Source organism: Mustela lutreola, chromosome 5 (genome assembly GCF_030435805.1).
Source record: "Mustela lutreola isolate mMusLut2 chromosome 5, mMusLut2.pri, whole genome shotgun sequence".
NCBI lineage: Eukaryota > Metazoa > Chordata > Mammalia > Carnivora > Mustelidae > Mustela > Mustela lutreola.
Window position 1 is genome coordinate 34460104 of NC_081294.1, and position 17835 is coordinate 34477938.

The 17835-nt window shown below is 39.8% G+C and overlaps 1 protein-coding gene and 1 non-coding gene across 6 annotated transcripts in view; both read left to right on the forward strand.

The window, feature by feature from the left end:
* NNT (nicotinamide nucleotide transhydrogenase) overlaps positions 1-17835 on the forward strand; it is a 97075-nt gene that overhangs the window by 11534 nt on the left and 67706 nt on the right. For all 5 annotated transcript variants that reach the window (XM_059173936.1, XM_059173934.1, XM_059173935.1 and 2 more), the window contains exons 4-7: positions 874-1091; positions 4243-4330; positions 9436-9524; positions 15155-15342. In XM_059173936.1, coding sequence (XP_059029919.1) covers positions 874-1091; positions 4243-4330; positions 9436-9524; positions 15155-15342 — 583 coding nt within the window. The remainder of the gene's footprint in view (positions 1-873; positions 1092-4242; positions 4331-9435; positions 9525-15154; positions 15343-17835) is intronic.
* LOC131832914 (small nucleolar RNA SNORA33) lies at positions 111-236 on the forward strand. Its single transcript, XR_009354257.1, has one exon. It is a non-coding gene; the product is annotated as a small nucleolar RNA SNORA33 (small nucleolar RNA).

Here is a 17835-nt window from a genome sequence, read left to right on the forward strand (position 1 = left end):
TGTTTTCTGGACTTACTTGCCTAAGAACACGGCTGCGAAATGAGAGCTAATGAAAGGATACATGTTAATTGGAGGCTGATTTTTAAACTTGGATATAAAACACATTTTAAAAGCCAGCCAATGAATTGGCTTACCTGAATGCCTGCAGGAACTTAGGAAAAGCTGGTGGTAGTAAACCATGTTACCAGCCTTAAAGATATTGAAGTCATTTAAGGTCCCTGAAAATGGCTATAAGAAATTAAAAAAAAAAAAAAAAAAAAAAAGAAAAGCCACATTTAAAAAATCTTTTTAGGTGGAATTTAAAAAAAATGTGATTTCAGAACATGGACATTTGAAACTTCCTAACATATGGTGTGTATGTTCATTGACTTATTTGATACTTCTTCCCAGGACAGAGTTGCTTTTTGCTTAAGCGCAATTCAGCAAGGCTACTAGTTTGAATAGTGTTCATCCATAAATATTCCCCTGGAATTTTGAGGTGACATAAATCTATAGGTATGACAGTGGAGAGTTTAGGTTATACTGTTCTTAACTCCTTGCCACTCCAGATGTTTGTGCTTGCCAAAATTTGCAAGAATCAAAGAACACACGACAAAGATTCCCTGTCCATTTTTTCTAGTATCTCTTAATCTTACCAGAATAATAGTATGCTCTGTACTCAGACCAGTTCATAGGTCATCAATCAGAGGACAGATGGCAAAGATCTTTGTGTTCCTTACCTCGTTTAGGAATTTAATCAGAAATGTATTGCCGAAAGATTACTTCTGGAGTGTTATTTTAATTATGGCATATTATTTACATTGTCCTAGTTACTTAAAAATATGGTAAAGATATTTACATTTTTAATCAGTGACGTGACTTTTTTCCCCTCAGGTACGAGCCCCCATGGTTAACCCAACGTTAGGTGTTCACGAAGCTGACCTTTTAAAGACATCGGGAACACTGATTAGCTTTATTTACCCAGCCCAAAATCCAGACTTGCTAAATAAACTTTCTAAAAGAAAAACTACAGTTTTGGCAATGGACCAGGTTCCAAGAGTCACAATTGCTCAGGGATATGACGCGCTAAGCTCCATGGCCAACATTGCTGGGTATGTCAATTCTTTTACATTTCAGTTGAACAAAAGTACGTTGGTGCTCTAGAAACATGCTCATTTTAGCTTTTCTCTCTTACAGGGATCTTACCTGTAATACTTGTTGGAGATCGCAGCTTTTTGAAAGCTTGCTTATTTTTAAGGCTTATTTTATTTTTTCACAGTTATAGGAAATGACTTTTCATGTTATAGTCTGCTCTGCACGCTTTTTTAGTCTTCATAGGTAGAAGCCTTATTTCCTTGCACTGAGCAAATGATTATGAAATTATTTGTATGAGGAATAGACTCTTTTCTACATATGTGTGGTTACATGAAATGCCTATTTTTGGTGACATGTTGTGATATGTGATGTTGAGATGGCTATTTTTTTTCAAGTTTTATTGAGAGATGATTGACTTATAACCTTGTATAAGTTTAAGGGATAAACATAATGATTTATCAGTATATTGTGAAATGATTACCACAGTAAGTTTAGTTGTTATAAATGGCTGTTTTTATAGGTAAAAATGGTTGTATATTGGCAGTTTCATATGGTTCAACCTAATGTGTACATGTTAGTATTTGCCATTTTAATTAGGTTTTACTTAGGTAAATTCATAAACTATTTAATGAATATGGAAAATCTCTGGACTTGAAGAAGTTTCATCTGCTGTTAAAACCCATATTGCTAACTGAGGGCTAACTCTGTCCTCTTATCTTTGCCTGCCACTCACGTGTTCCCCAGGTCCTGGCTGGAGTGCTGTGTACAGAGGAGACTAAGGCACTTTCTGCTCGGAGGAATGTGGCTCAGACTGAGGAATTGTGCCTGCCCTGGGTGGGGGGGGATGGGAGTAGCTGTCTGAGGGTAGCCTGTTCCTGACTTTGCTAAAGAGTGGGAAAAATCTGGAAATAGATGATGCTTCTGAAATCACCTCCTCTAAGAGACTAGTTGAGTTAGGTTTTAAGCATGAAAACCATTGGTGGTGACAGTTTGCTAATATAAATGAGGCACCGACAGATGAAAATGGTTAAATAAACAATGCTTGAAAGTGAGACTAACTTGAATAAAGCTTTTTATGGCCTGACACATGAGCTGAAGTTTTTCTTAGGTTTTATATCTTAGATGTAGTGTGTCAAATAGGCCAATAGAGTAAAGAGATTCTACTTTGGGTTTCAACTGTCCGTTTTTTATAGAAAAGTGGAAGACAGAATGGACAAATTGAAAACACATTTTGTTATTCTTACTATAATATGGCAAATGGTTGGTTTGGAAGATGATTTTTGTGATACAAAGTATATACCAAAGGACAGAGTTTTTGCCATATTACTTAGTTTGTAGAAAAGTTACATTAGGTATTGTGGGACTAAATATTTTCTGTAGAATGGATCTAGATCACTGGTTTTTAACTATGAATCTTTTGAGCAAATGAAATATTATGAGGCGATATTAACAAATCCAGGAAGAGCAGAGTGGCCTTGCTTAAATTGAGGGATGAAGGGGTGTCCAGAAACATATTTATTCTCTACCCTTCCTCAAATGACTCCAGAGCTGGCTGAAATTTGAACCTTTGGGGATTTACGGGGTACAGTGTAAAGAATCACTATCTTATGTCCTCATCTGATATATACAAAGGGCATAGTTGCAGGTTAATCTTCTGGTATACTTATCCACACAGTATGTGATAAATCACTGTCAAACTCACACACATAGCCATGTTACAGTGAGGACACACTCCTTCCAGTTCACTGATGTTCTTCTGGGCTATTTTGTTCTCATCAAAAAAAGGACAAACTGTTACTACTTTTCCCCCATCAACATTTTCTTGTACATTTCCTGTGTGCTCCATCTCATTTTTGTTATTTTTTCAGCATATCAACTGAATCTTTTGAAATATTCCAGTGTCTTACAGTGGCCTGTGAATCTTTATTAAGTTTGCTTTTTGAAAATTTCTATGACTTGGATTCAGAAGTAAGACTAACAAATAACGTAATCTCTAAAATACTATTTTCCTGCTATAATAATACTCAAAGTAATAGTGGTTACTATTTTACACTTTTGCATCCATTATCTTATCAAGTATTATTTTATAAAAAATAGGATCAGGGAAAGGTCTTACTGTCAGCTAGCAAGTAAATCTTATTACACACTTGCATTGTGATTTTAATTGTGTGTATGTTATCAAGTGAGACTGCAGAAGTGTCTTTAAGGTATAAAATGATCTGAAAATGAACTCACTCTAATATGTTAAACATATCCTAGTAAGGAAAATTGATATATCTTACTAGTTTTTCTTGCACAGAGTATTTCTTTAGTCAGAAACACTAATATTTACCAAGCATTTATTGTGGCGGGCTTTGTGCCAAGAGCTTCACCTGCATTATTCCATTTAGTCCTTGCAAAAACACTAAGAGACAGATGCTTTTTTCCCCCCACTCTATAGACAAGGAAACCAAGGATTAGAGAATTAAAAAAATTTACCCAAGGTCACAAAGCCTGGTTAGTGGTAGAATTGGGACCTAAGCTGAGGGCAGTCTGTCTCAGCATCTCATGCTTTCAACCACTATTGATCAAGGGAAGTGTTTTGTTTGTTTGTTTGTTTGTTTATTTTAAATTCCCTGACTCTCTCTGTGTCTCTGTTTACTCATCTATAAAATGAAGGTAGTAACAGTACCTTTCTACAGGATTGTGGTGGAGGTTAAAGGAGTAGGTATCCATGCGACAGTGAGAATGGTTTTTGACAGGTTTCATGCTTAAAACCTAATTCAACTAGTCTCTTAGAGGAGGTGATTTCAGAAGCATCATCTGTTTCCAGATTTTCCCCACTCTTTAGCAAAGTCCGGAACAGGCTACCCTCAGACAGCTTCTCCCATCCCTCCCCAGGGCAGGCATGATTCCTCAGTCTGAGCCACATTCCTCCGAGCAGAAAGTGCCTTAGTCTCCTCTGTACACAGCACTCCAGCCAGGACCCAGGGAACATGTGAGTGTACTAGTGTACGTGTACTTGTGTACTAGTACTAGTGTACTAGTGTACTAGTAGTTACTAGTACTAATAGGTACTCGAAAATGTTAGTGACTTTTCTTTGACGATTAAAGAAAGCTTAATTGGCAAGGTAGGATAATAGAGGAGTCTAAGATCTTTCATTTCATGGAAATATTTATTTTTTTCAGTTATAAAGCTGTTGTACTAGCAGCAAATCATTTCGGACGGTTTTTTACTGGTCAGATCACAGCTGCTGGAAAAGTTCCTCCAGCTAAGGTAGGAAAAACTTTGCATATTTCTTTATAATATGAATGGATGAAAAGTGAGAGTAGGTGTAGTACTAAATAGTACTAAACTATAATTGTTTTAAAAGTTTTGTTCCATGTTGACTTCACACTAATAACCCTGTGGCACCTACGGACACACGGTGGAGCCTCAAGGCTGTTTACGGATGCTTGACAGAAAAGAATTTGGACATTTCTGGAAATGCTAGTGTTTTTCCATTTTTGACTTGCTAACTTGAATTCTTGGAGGTGTTTTGGGTAACTCGTTCTGTGTAGCATGTTTATTAGTTTATTACTGATTTTCTAAAAAAAAACTTCAGGATACCATTCAGTAAGTTCTCGATTTCACAATGTTGTGACACTTGGTTCATAGGAAAGATTGTCTTAGTTCAGCAAATTCTCGATTTTCCAGCTGTTACATTTCACTCACAGAAAAGATTGTCTTAGTTTTTTCCCTTATCTTCAAAAATGGGTTAAGAGGAGGGGGGAGGGAAGGGAGGTGGCGTCATCCCGGTCCTTGGCAGAGAGAAGGGGTGTGATTTCTTTAATCTAGATTGAAAGCCGAGAGGGGCCGTTGATGAGCTGTGGGGATGGCTGGGTGGAAGAGAGATTGCTTCGAAACCCTTCAGCCCTGCATCCACGAAATGACGGTGGAAGCACATTGTCTGGGTAGAGGAAATAGGACTGAAGAGGATGTCTGTCGGCACAGGTTTCCTTGGTGCTTCCTGCTCTTAAGTACTTTATTATACAAACTGAGAACTCATACGAGATAAATCTCCCAGAAAAAAAATGAAAGGGAAAAAAAAAAGATATGGCAGCTTTGAGGAATCTAGTGGTATATTGCCTTAAAAAAAGGCCAGGTGAGGAAAATGGCAAGTGGTTTAAATGGAGGCCAGAATACACAGCAAGGAAATTTAGCAAAAATAACAGGGATGTGACATATGATGGGTTTATATTTGGGGGGGGGGAGTTTATTTATTTATTTATTTAAATAATCTCTACACCCAGTGGGGCTTGAACTCATGACCCCAAGACCAAGAGTCACATGTTCTTCTGACTGAGCCAGCCAGGTGCCCCTGAAGGGATTCCATTTGATTTCTTTGTCAGGATCTTAAGAGTAGGTCTGGCACTCATGGCAGCCAGCAGTTCAAGGTTGTTTTTAAACTGGCTGAATGCTTTGATGCACAAACCTGTTACTCAGTTTTGGTTAGACTCTTTCCTGAGGAATGTGGAAACTGAGAGGAAAGCTGGGAATATATAAGAGATTAAAATGTGAAACAGAAGACGAGAGGCTTAAAGGAAGGAGAATCAATCAGCTTTTAGAAGGTAGAATAGAGACTGTCTTTACTGAGAATTTAAACCACAGGTTAAGGGACTGTGGTCATCCGTCAGAAATAGTTTTTTGGTATTGAAGAATTAGACACTAGGGGGGCATTGATATCAAGGTAGATTGAATAACTTTTTATTTGGGTTTCCTATAAATACGGAGGGTTCTTCCTTGTCTAGAATGAGCTAACAAGCCTCGTTTGATGGCTTATGATAGGTCAGGCACTATTCTGGAAGCTGCGGAATGAATAAGGCAAACGAGATCCCTGCCACATGAAACCTACACTCTAGTAGGGGCTACAGTGAGGCGATAAATCAAGCAAGTATATGAGATAATCTTAAACATGAAAGGACCAGGACGGTGTGATAGTAAGTTGTGGGGGCCAGCTGCTTTCACTAGGACTGTGGGAAGGCTCCTTTGACACTTGAGCTGAGACCTAAAGGATGGTGAGAAACGAACCAGGTATTCAGGATTTCAGGCAAAGGGCACAGCACCTGTGAAGCCCTGAGATGAAACAGAGAAGGATAAAGAAGGCTATTGGTCTTGAGTGCAGTGAACAAGGTGGGGAGTGATGTGAGTTGGTGGAAAGGTAGGTTGGAGCTGGATGATGTTGGGCTTCTCTTGTCAGGGTTGTTCAGATTCTCTTACAGCTGATGGAAATGTCTAATTCAGGGTCATTTTGGAAAAACTCACTTTTGCTTCTGTGTCTCTACTGTCCCATAGAACACTTCACTTCTGACACTTCTGGTCACCCAATGTGTGGGGCTTTCTCTACACTGAGCAACTATGTGACACCAGCAGTGTGTCCCACAACTTATTTCTAATACCATCTCCTTGGGGGTAGTGTGCGATCCACAGGTAGAGGGCTCAGTCCCCCAAGGCTGCCCTCACCCCCCTTCCCATGCCAGTCGCCAAGTCCAGGTTGTTACAGGCAGACTGACTGTAAATCATTCAGAGGTTTCCACAATCCTTTCCCTGGGTTTAGTTAATTTGCTAGAACGGCTCACAGAACTCAGGAAATTTATAGAAGGTTATGATAACGGGTACAGATGAACTTCCAGATGGAAGAGATGCCTGAGGCAAGGGAGGTGGGAAGGGGCGTGGAGCTTCCGTGCCCTCCGTGGACGCTCCTGTCTCTTGCACTTCCCTGTATTCACCCAGAAGTTCTTCAAACCCTGTACTTTTGGGATTTTTAAAGGAGACTTTATCATGTGGGCATAATTGATCATTAACTCCTTGGACCCTTCTCCTCTCTCTGGAGAATGGGAGGTGGGGCTGAAAATTCTCAGCAGCTGTCAGCGGCCATCTTCTGTTAGAACAGAAGATCCTGCTATCACCCTCGAAATTCCAAGGGATTTAGGAACTCTGTGTCATGAACTGGGGTCACAGACGAGTTATTAGAGCAAAAAATGTTCCCAGTGCTTTTCTGGTTTTGGAAATTACAAGGGTTCTAGGAGTTCTGTGTCAGGAATTAGGGACAGAGGCATATATATATATATATATATATATATATATATATATATATATATATATAATTATCTCATGAGAATTAAAAAAAAAATCGTATGGAAGTTCTTTGGGAGAATGGTTAGTAGGGGGGAGAGGGAAGGCAAGATCTGTACGGAATTGACGGTGGAAGTTGTGCCCTGGGAGGCAGTGGCAAGAGCGATGTGTAGAAGGGGATGGATTGGGAGATCTTTGGAAGTTGACACCAAGAGTACTTTCTGGTGGACTGGAGGTGGAAACGTGCAAAGGGAAGCCTCAAGATGACCTTCCTGTTTTGGCTTGAACAGTTGTGCGCACAATTAGCGCTCTTAACTGAGCTGGCAGGCTGAGAGGAGGAACACGTTAAGTGATTGGAAATGAAGAATATCCCTTTTTTAAAAGATCTTATTTATTTATTTAGAATGTGAGTGAGGGGAAGGACAGAGGGAGAGAGTCTCAAGCAGACTCCATGCTGAGTGTGGAGCCCGACATAGGACTTGATGATCTCACGATGCTGAGATCAAGACCGGAGCCAAAATCAAGAATTGGGACACTTAACTGACTGAGCCACCCAGGCACCCTGGAGATAAAGAATGTTCCTAAAGGTCATTTCTTTCCCATGGCCTTCCCTGTTTCCCGAGTATATGTCTGTGGTCTGTGAGTCAGCAGTCAAAGCTTTAGATTCAATCATTTAATATAACTGCCATCTGGGTAGGGGTGTTTTGACTGCTCTGTTGCACAAACCAAATGGCTTGCTCAGGGTCACCCAGGACTAGTTGGTAGTCGAGTCAGGATTTGACTGTGCCCCTCAATCTCTGTGTCTTTTTCTTCACCTGGTGCTGCAGAAAAAATAAATTCCTGTTGTGAGATCTACACAGCTTTATTATTGTGCAATTACGGCTTTTAAATTACGGGTTTTTTTTTTTTTGTGTGTGTGTGTGTGTGTGGGTCATTTCTTGATGCAGGATAGCTTGGTCTAGTCCTGTGATTTTTAGATATTTTATTTTTATTTCACATATTCTTTTTTTGTTAGTTTTTTTTTTTTAAAAAGGATGTTATTTATTTATTTGAGAGAGAGAGAGCGAGAGAGCAAGAGAGCAAGAGAGAGAACAGGAGCAGGGCCAGAGAGGCAGAGGAAGAGGGAGAAGCAGACTCCCTGCTGAGCAGGGAACGGACTTGGGCCTTGATCCCAGGCCTGAGCTGAAGGCAGGTGCTTCACCTGAAGCATCCCTTAGTTCACATTGTCATAGTGTGGGGTGGGTGCCTTGGAGCCCAGAGCCCAGAGCCTCCTTGGTCTCTCTTTGTCTCCTTTTCTGTGGAGTAACCCCCAAACCCTAAACCATCACCATCAAGATGAATTCACATGATTTCTAAAACACTTGCTTAGGGGGGCCCTGGAGCATGGGTTGACTAGGCTTCTTAAAGAGGCAGAAGGACATAGGGACATGATGGGTAGGTGGGAATTTATAAAGCTGCACTGTTTCTGTGTCTGTGGGTGGCTTTTTTTTTTTTTTTTAACACAACCACAAGGAGTTGCCTCAGTTGACTGGGGAGTATAATAGAACTTTTTTTCTGGAAGGCCCATTCCAGACTAGAGACAACACTACTCTTACTGTGTTTCTTAGAAGGCAGGGGCGACTCTTGTTTCTCAGGAATTCTTTGGTTTTCTTGGCTCTGATCCTTCCATGGCTAGGGAGAGTCATTGTGTTGCCGTGGTATGGTTCATTCATAATGGTTCAGAATTACGTAGTTCGTCACCTGCTGTTCTTTCAGAAGCATTTGAGCTCCAAATACAGGGCAGAGTAGCTATTTCACCAAAGTTGTACCCATCTTTGAAACTTATTTTGACATCTTATGAACATAGAGAAACCTTCACATTTGAGAGGGGAGAGGTAGCTAGAATGCTACGCTGGGAATTTGTTTCAGTACACATAGCTTTTATACACTAGGAAAGACTTAGTAATCTTTAATGTGTGTACTGTTCATCAGACTGTACGTGGCTTCCACTTGGAGAGGCTGGTTGTCTATTTTCAGTGAAGGTTGTGGGCCTTTGCCAGCAGGTGAGGTGGTCCTTTGATGAATTTGTGAAAACAGTGGTGGTTCCTTTAAAGAGTTGTCTGTCCACTCAGTGTATTAACTGAGGGCTATTCACCACCAGCACACCTGGTATGTTACTGAATTAACTGTGTAGTGCCCTAGCCGCTGACAGTTATTAGCTGGTGGTTTTTCACAATCAGTTGATAATGAACTTTATTTAAAATATACCATTCTGCCCTTTCCCATAGATTCTGATTGTTGGTGGTGGTGTTGCTGGGCTGGCTTCTGCAGGTGCGGCGAAGTCGATGGGTGCAATTGTTCGAGGATTTGACACCAGGTATGTGCCTTCCTAGTGATTGCTGCTAAGGCAAAAGCATTTTGTTTCAGGTGGGTATTATGCTTTCCTTAGGATTTATAAATGGCAGTTGCACATTGAGAACTGCTTTATGAGCTCTTTCCACTTAAAACTATTTTTGCTTCTTCAATGTTAACTCGAAGTGGAAAAATATTATCTAGTGGGAAAAAAAAAAAAAAAATGGAAGGGCCCAGACTCAGTACTGAAGAAATCATTTAAAAAGCAGAGGAATTGGGGGCGCCTGGATGGCTCAGTCGTTCAGTGTCTGCCTTTGGCTCGGGTCATGGTCCCAGAGTCCTGGGATCGAGCCTGGTATCAGGCTTACTGCTTGATGGGAGCCCTGCTTCTTCCTCTCCCTCTCCCCCTGCTTGTGTTCCCTTTCTTGCTGTGCCTTTCTCTGTCAAGTAAGTAAAAGTCTTAAAAAAAAAAAAAGCAGAGGACTTGAAAAGAAAAGACTTGCATTCAGTTTTGTTTCTTTCTGTGGATTAGCAGTGGGACTAGAGTTAATCCTATCCTGAGTTTGTGATATGTTGCTCTACCATGTCCTCTTTCTGTTCAGGATGCATTTACAAATCAGGCAGGACGTGACCACCACATCTGTGAGTTTGAAGAAAAAAAGTAGTAGAGGAGATATTTTGGGGGCACTGGGTTGGCTCAGCAGTAGAGCATGTGACTTGATCTTGGCCTCATGAGTTTGAGCTCCATGTTGGGCATAGAGTTTAGTTTAAAAAAAGTCAGCATTAGAGACATTTTGGAGAACAGACAGGTGGCAGAGAGGTAAGGGGTATACTCTGCCTTGAATGGTTGGAAGCAGATAGAGGTGATTGGGCAATAGTAGAGCCTCTAGGGGAGAGTCGCCAGTTAGGTTCACAGTGTACTTTAAAGCAGGTATATCAACATTATCTATAATTCTTTAAAGAAAATTTTGATTAAAATTGTTCTTCATTTTAGAAGATACTAGATACTGGATTTTATTAAATGTTTCTTGAGAGTGGCTTTCATTTATGTGTATGAATACTATTTCAAGGTTGAAGCATAAGGTGATTATCAGTTGAGATCAGTAAAGGAATAATACCATGGCTAATCTTGAAAATAGAATGATCAAAATTTTCCAAAAAATTTGCAATATTCAAAGTTGGAAAGAGTGTGCATTTCTGGAGTAAGGAATGTTCCATAGAACATGGTTGTCAGGGCTTACCTGGAGTTTAGAGAAGTGATATACTGATGGAAAGCTATCCTGCTCACATGAGAAAAGGCATTTTTGAAGTAACCAGGTTGCAAGACAAGGATAACCAGAGTCAAGCCTGTCATTAGTGATGTCTTTTAATTTTTAATTTTGCTGATGTGAAGTCTTTGAAGACAGCCAAACCCAGAGGGAGGAGGTTGTGCAAATTTTCATTGTAGTGACAGTAAGCAGCATTAAAGTGGAAATGTGTATTTTTGGCTTAGAGAGGTTTTGAAACTTGATGTTGGGACAGCTACTGAGAATTTATTAGGTATTTTGATGTCATTGGTTTAGATTGTATTCAAAGCTGATAGCTTGAGGGTGGCTGTTGCTTAACTCCATTTACCGCTCATTAGGATAGTTCAAGTACACAACGAAGAAAGATGTGCCTAAACTGATATAATGCTTTTCTAAGAATTATAGCTCATTAATCACTATTTTGAGACTGGAGATTGGTATCATATATAAATGTGAAATCCAAATGTATTAGAAAACACACGATTACAAATTCTTGTTGGAAGACTGAATAATATATATTTTCAGATAAACATCCTAAAACCTTAAGGACAACTCATTGCTCAGTGATATTAAAGGGGTGTGATTTAAAATTTTTTTCAAACAATAACTAGGAGATTCCCCTCGTAACTATAGTGAGCATCCTACTGAATGCCTACATTGAGAAGTTTAGAAAACAATAGCTTTACTTTTTTATATTTCTGTTTGTGTGTGTGTGTGTATATATGTGTGTGTTCCAGTAAAGTTTTATTTACAAAAACAATTGGCAGGGGCGCCTGGGTGGCTCAGGGGTTAAAGCCTCTGCCTTTGGCTCAGGTCATGATCTCAGGGTCCTGGGATCGAACCCCACATTGGGCTCTCTGCTTAGCAGGGAGCCTGCCCCCCCCCCCCCACCGCCCGCCACCCACCTCTCTGCCTACTTGTGATCTCTCTCTCTCAAATAAATAAATAAAATCTTAAAAACAAAAAGAAAAAACAATTGGCAGGTCAGGAGTTGTAGTTTTTGGACACCTGTTCTAATGCTTACTCTCTCAGGCGTTGTGCTATATGCTTTATTTTGTTCTTTACAGATCTCTATGATGTAGAGATAAATAGCCCTGCTTTACATATTATAAAGAAATATAATCAATTTTATAACATTCAGTTTTATTTCGTATCATAAACATAATACATGCTTATTTCCCCAATTCAGAAAAATATAAAATAATACAAAAAGTGAAAATAGCCTATTCCCTGCAAAGAACTATTAACATCTTTGTATATGTTCCCTTTTCTACATGTTAATTTAAAATATAATTTTACTGATAGTACTAGTTAACTGGCTTAACAGTAGATCGTGAAGATATTTACTTACCTACAAATATATTTAATGGCTGCATAGGATTCCACTGTGTGGAAGTACAGTGACCTACTTAATTAGTCCCCTTTAAATGGACATTTTTACTATGTATAAACAATACTGCATGTATTTTCTGTGTCAGAACATATGTATTTCGAGAGATTTCATTATTTCCTTAGGGTAAATTCCTAGAAGAGGAATTTTGGGGTCAAAAATATTCATGTCTTACATTTTGATATATTATAATAGTTTTAAATGATAATTATTTTGAAGGCAGAGATTCCAAAATAGGAGATGCCTGGGTGGCTCAGTCAGTTATTCCCCGGGTCTTGGGATCGAGTCCTGCGTCCTGCTTCTCCCTCTGCCTGCTGCTCCCCCTCCTCACGTGAACGCTCTTTCTCTGACAAATAAATAAAAAAATCTTAAAAAATTACAAAAAAGCATTTATGGTTCCGATTATGCATGTACATTTTTGAAAAATACAGAGAAACCATAAGGAAGAAAAGAAAAATGCCTTTTGTAATTCTCCCAGCTAGATAATTGCTAATGATTTTTAGGGCATTATTTTTACAGATATTTATGTAGATACCTTTTGATCAAAATTGTGATCACTTACACATATATGTCATTTTATATTTATCTTATTTCATTAAAAATAGTAGACATTTCTAAAACTTGGTAAACAGTAGTATACCCTCGGCTGTAAGGAATAGAAAACAACTCAAACTGGCTTAAACTCTGAGAAAATGTATTAGCTCTCCTAAATGAAAATTCATGGGAAGGGCTCCATTTTTCACACTCGTGTCAGCAGCGCATTGGTGCCTTCCAGGACCAAGTTCTTTTTGTCCTTTCTGTTGTCTTCAGCTTTGGCTCAGGTTGGCTTCTGCAGGCAATCTGGGCTTGAAGTTTCCTTGTTCAAGCCAGCAGAAAGGTGAAGACCTCTTGCTCAATCATGTCCTACTCACTGGGTCTGTTCTTTCTGACCCCAGTGGTTGCTGGGGACTGGGAAGCTCAGACCACAGTTTCCCCAAGTTCCCTGGTGGCCAGAATTACCCACAGCTCTTGCTAAAAATAAGCTTCTGGCCTCTCTGCGGGAGATTGTAATTCAGTGGGTCTGGGAAGGGGCCTACGAATTTGAAGTTTTAGCAAGCCCCTGAAATAATCATTGTCATCAGGGATGTTTGGGACTCACTATAGGGGGATGGGTGTTGACAAGTCAAACACACCATCCGGCGTGACTGAGATCTTTGCTGGCTCTGGTTTTCCAACCAGTACATGGTGCATGGCTAGTGTTTATTTATTTATTTATTTTTATTTTTATTTTTAAGATCTCCTGTTCACTTGCGAGAGAGAGAGAGAGAGAGAGAGCGAGCGCCTACAAGTAGGGGGGAGGGCAGAGGGAGAGGGAGAAACAGACGCCCGGCTGAGCAGGAAACCTGATGTGGGGCTCAATCTGAGGACCTGGAGACATGACCTGAGCCACCCCACTGCCCCTAGTGTTTATTTATTTTTAAACTGAATGTATTTTTATGTAGTTTAAATGTATTGGCTCTTTATACCTCTTATAGGTTGTTTTTTTCAAGCACAGTTTAATGAGGACTAGGGACAAAAAATAACTTTGTTAAAATACTTCTAAGAGTCATTCATGAGAGAGAGGTCACCCTAATTCAGAACATTTATAAACGAAGACCTCAACTTGAGTGATTTGAATGAAGTCAAATCTTAATGTAGGTCAGAGTTCATATCATTATTGATAGTGGGGCCCCAAGAATCAGAAGTGATTGTTGGAGTTATCAGTAGTGAAATTCCTTTTGTGACTGAAGTAAGTAGAAGTTGGAATTCCCTATAGTTTTAATTTTTCCAGGAAAAATTAATTTTTGTAGAAGTGGCACATACTTTTGGAAATAACTGAGATAGCCCAGTCAGAGATATCAAAAAAAATGTCCAATTTTGCATATATACAGTTTGCTTTTCTTAAAACTCAACACGCAAAAAACAAACAATCCAATTAGAAAATGGACAGAAGACATGAATAGACATTTTCCCAAAGAAGACCTACAGATGGCCAGTAGACACATGAGAGGATGCTCAACATCACTGATCATCAGGGAAATACAAAGCAAAACTGCAATGAGAGATCACCTCACACGTGTCAGAATGGCTTAAATGAACAACACAAGAAACATCATGTGTTGGTGAGGATGTGGAGAAAGAGGAACCCCCCTCACTGTTGGTGGGAATGCAAACGGGTACAGCCACTCTGGAAAACAGTATGGAGGTTCCTCAGAAGTTTGAAAATAGAACTACCCTACAATCTGGCAATTGCACTACTGAATATTTAGCCAGAGAATACAAAAATACTAGTTTTTTTTTTCAAAATTACTAATTCAAAGTGATACATGCACCCCAATGTTTATAGCAACATACTAATAGCCAAATTATGAAAGCAGCCCAAGCGCCCAATGACTAATGAATGGATAAGAAAGATGTGGTATACACATACACTCTCTCTCTCTCTCTCACACTCACACACACAATGGAATTTTGTTCAGCCATAAAAAGCAATAAAGTATTGCCATTTGCAGTGACATGGATAGAGCTAGAGAGCCTAATGCTAAGTGAAATAAGTCAGAGAAAGACAAAAAACAATGATTTCACTCATATGTGGAATTTAAGGAACAAAACAAACAAACAAAAGCAAAAAAAAAGAGGCAAACCAAGTAACAGACTATTCACTGTAGAGAGCAAACTGGTTACCGGAGGGGAGGTAGGTGGGGGAATGGGTGAAACAGGTGGTGGGGATTAAGGTGTGCACCTGTTGTGATGGGCACTGGGTGATGTATGGAAGTGTTGCCTCACTATATTGTACATCTGAAACTAATATTACACTGTATGTTAACTAACTGGAATTTAAATAAGTAAAAACTTAAAAGAAAAACCTCAAAACCCCCCCCAAAATGTGTAGGTAAAAGCTGATCTTGATTTCTGTTAAGGGCTTGAAATAACCACCGCTTTCCCTTCAATAATCACCAGAGCTGCAGCTTTGGAGCAGTTCAAGTCTCTTGGTGCTGAGCCCTTGGAGGTGGACTTGAAGGAATCTGGTGAGGGGCAAGGAGGATATGCGAAAGAGATGTCCAAAGAGTTCATCGAAGCTGAAATGAAACTCTTTGCCCAACAGTGCAAGGAGGTGGACATTCTCATCAGCACAGCGCTGATTCCAGGTACGTCCTTAAGCTCACGCTTATCAGCAGAGCACTTTGACTAGTGGTATTTCAAAAGGACAGTGAAAGCTGTTTAACATTGGAATTTCTTTAAGTAAAGATTGATTTACTTTCTAGAAAATGAGAAAGCACATGAAAGCCAGAATGGACGAAAATTGCCTGGATAAAGATGATCATTAATAGTGGCATCCATTTTTTTTTCTATATATTTTTATGTAACTGTGTTCATCGTCATATTCTATATATCGTATTATATTTGTAAGCGATTTCGTTTGTTGATACCCTTGATGAATTGGTTTTTTAATTTATTTCTGTTCCCTTTGTTAAGATACTACATTTTTATTGTAGGACATCCAGACAGTACTGAAAAATATGAAGAAAAAAGTACAGACCAGAAGTTGCAGCAGAGATGACCATTATTAATATTTTAACCATTTCTCCATACACTAGAGAGAGAGAGAAGGGGACTTGGTGTGTGTGTGCATGTTTTTGGGAATTCTGGTATATGTTTTTTACTAAAGGATGTGACACTTTATCACTTTTAAAATCATTTCCTTTGGCATGTTTGGTCTTTGCAACCAAATTGCAAGCTCTTTGATGGCAGGAATTACTTTCCAATCCTTTACCACATCCTCTTTAAAGAATATTTTTCTCTCAGTAGATGATTGATTAGACCTTACTGGTTTAGTAAGCAGTTATTAATCAGGAAACAGTAGCTTGATCTAGCAAGATTTCGGCTTTGAAGAAATGCTCTACCCCTCCTCTTCTCCCTTTCCTTGCTATGACCACCGTGCTAACTCTACTGTTTTCCTTTCTGAAAGGAAGTGGGCCAGATAATGAGAGCTTAGAGGGTTAATGGTTACTTGTGTTAGAATCTTCTAAAGGAGGCTTGCTTTCTGTAGGGGACAGTGGAAAATTAGAAGTTGCTTTGTCATGAGGTCATGGGAGAGGAGAAGTTCTCTTCTGGCATCTTCCCACAACCCCCCAGCTGAATAATGTGTATGCAAGGGCAAGAACTTGAGTGACACCACATCTGTGAGCCTCTAGGGGAAAATGTGTCCCCCAAGCTCTTCTTTCTGTCCTCTGTTTACCCAGAGGATATCAGATAGGCGAGCTGGTCTCTCCAGACACCCACAGCCCACCCGAGCTGGCCAGGGGAAGCAGATGGCATGGGCTAGTGACACAGGGTTAACCCATAGAAGAATCTGTGAGTCTAGAAATGAGGTGGGTTGGTTACTGGAGGTGGATGCAGATCAGGCCAGCCAGGGGCTCATGGCAGTATTGGTGAAGTCTGCTGACTCATGAACAAGCAGTGGCAGGAGAGTGCTGAAGGATTTTGTCCTTTCCTTTTGTGGCAGTGGCTTGTGGCCCAGCTATTGCACAGGAGGGATGTTGAAGGAGGGTTGGGGTGGTCTTTGCTGTAGTCCCCATCTGACCTTTGGAAGTTAGCTGCATGTTCGGGAGAGGTTATGAGCTGAATAGGTACAACAAGTGGCCAGTAGAGGGTGCTAAAACATTTCCTCTTGGAGTACATGATTTCGGACAGGAAGCTGGTTTTAGTCAAGTCATGCTCTTTTTGGACATCAGATAATTTGGACATAGTATATAGAATTATTATTGGGGATAAAGCCTAAAGTAAGCAATACAACTCAAGACTTCTTGTATAAAACACATACTCTTTTTAGGGCCTACTCCCTCTAATAATACTTATTTTTTAAATAAGGACTTTATAGTAAGTATACTTTAGTAAAAGATCAAATTGTGTAATAGTCTTAAAGAGGATTTGTTAAAGACATTTTGTTAATCTGTTCCACTGAGCCTCTACTGTCTTCTGTCCTTTCTGAAGCAGTGATCTGTTCAGAGCATGTTCAAGTTAGATGAAGTGGCTGATCAGAGGACTAGTCTTCTGTTACCTTTTTTTCCCTTTTTTAAAATATTTTATTTATTTATTTGACTCAGAGAGAGAGAGATCACAAGCAGGCAGAGAGGCAGGCAGAGGGGGAGGGGGAAAACAGGCCCCCTGCTGAGCAGAGAACTTGATTCGGGGCTTGATCCCAGGACCCTGAGATCATAACCTGAGCAGAGGCAGAGGCTTAACCCACTGAGCCACGCAAGTCTCCCTACATTTTTTTTTTTTTTTTTGAAAGCCAAAATAAAAGAGAAAAGTTGGTGGGAATATTATGAGGAAGAAGATGATTTTTCTAAAGATCTTTCTTATCCTGAGACCCGAAAGCGTGAGCATTTCAACGAAAAGATGAAAAGACTTTTTAAAAGCACAAATACCCTTTGAAAAACTGTCCTTGGCATTGTACCTTGACTGGTTTATGTCCTGGGTCTCTGCATGGATCACCTGATGTGTGTCGAGGTCCTGAAAGACTTCTCGGAACACAAGCTATTCTCAAGTTTCCTTGAGTGGATCCAAAGGGGATTAAGTCAAACGTCAGAAGTTGGCCAAGCTCACTTGCTTTGACACAGGTGCTTGGAAGGCTGCAC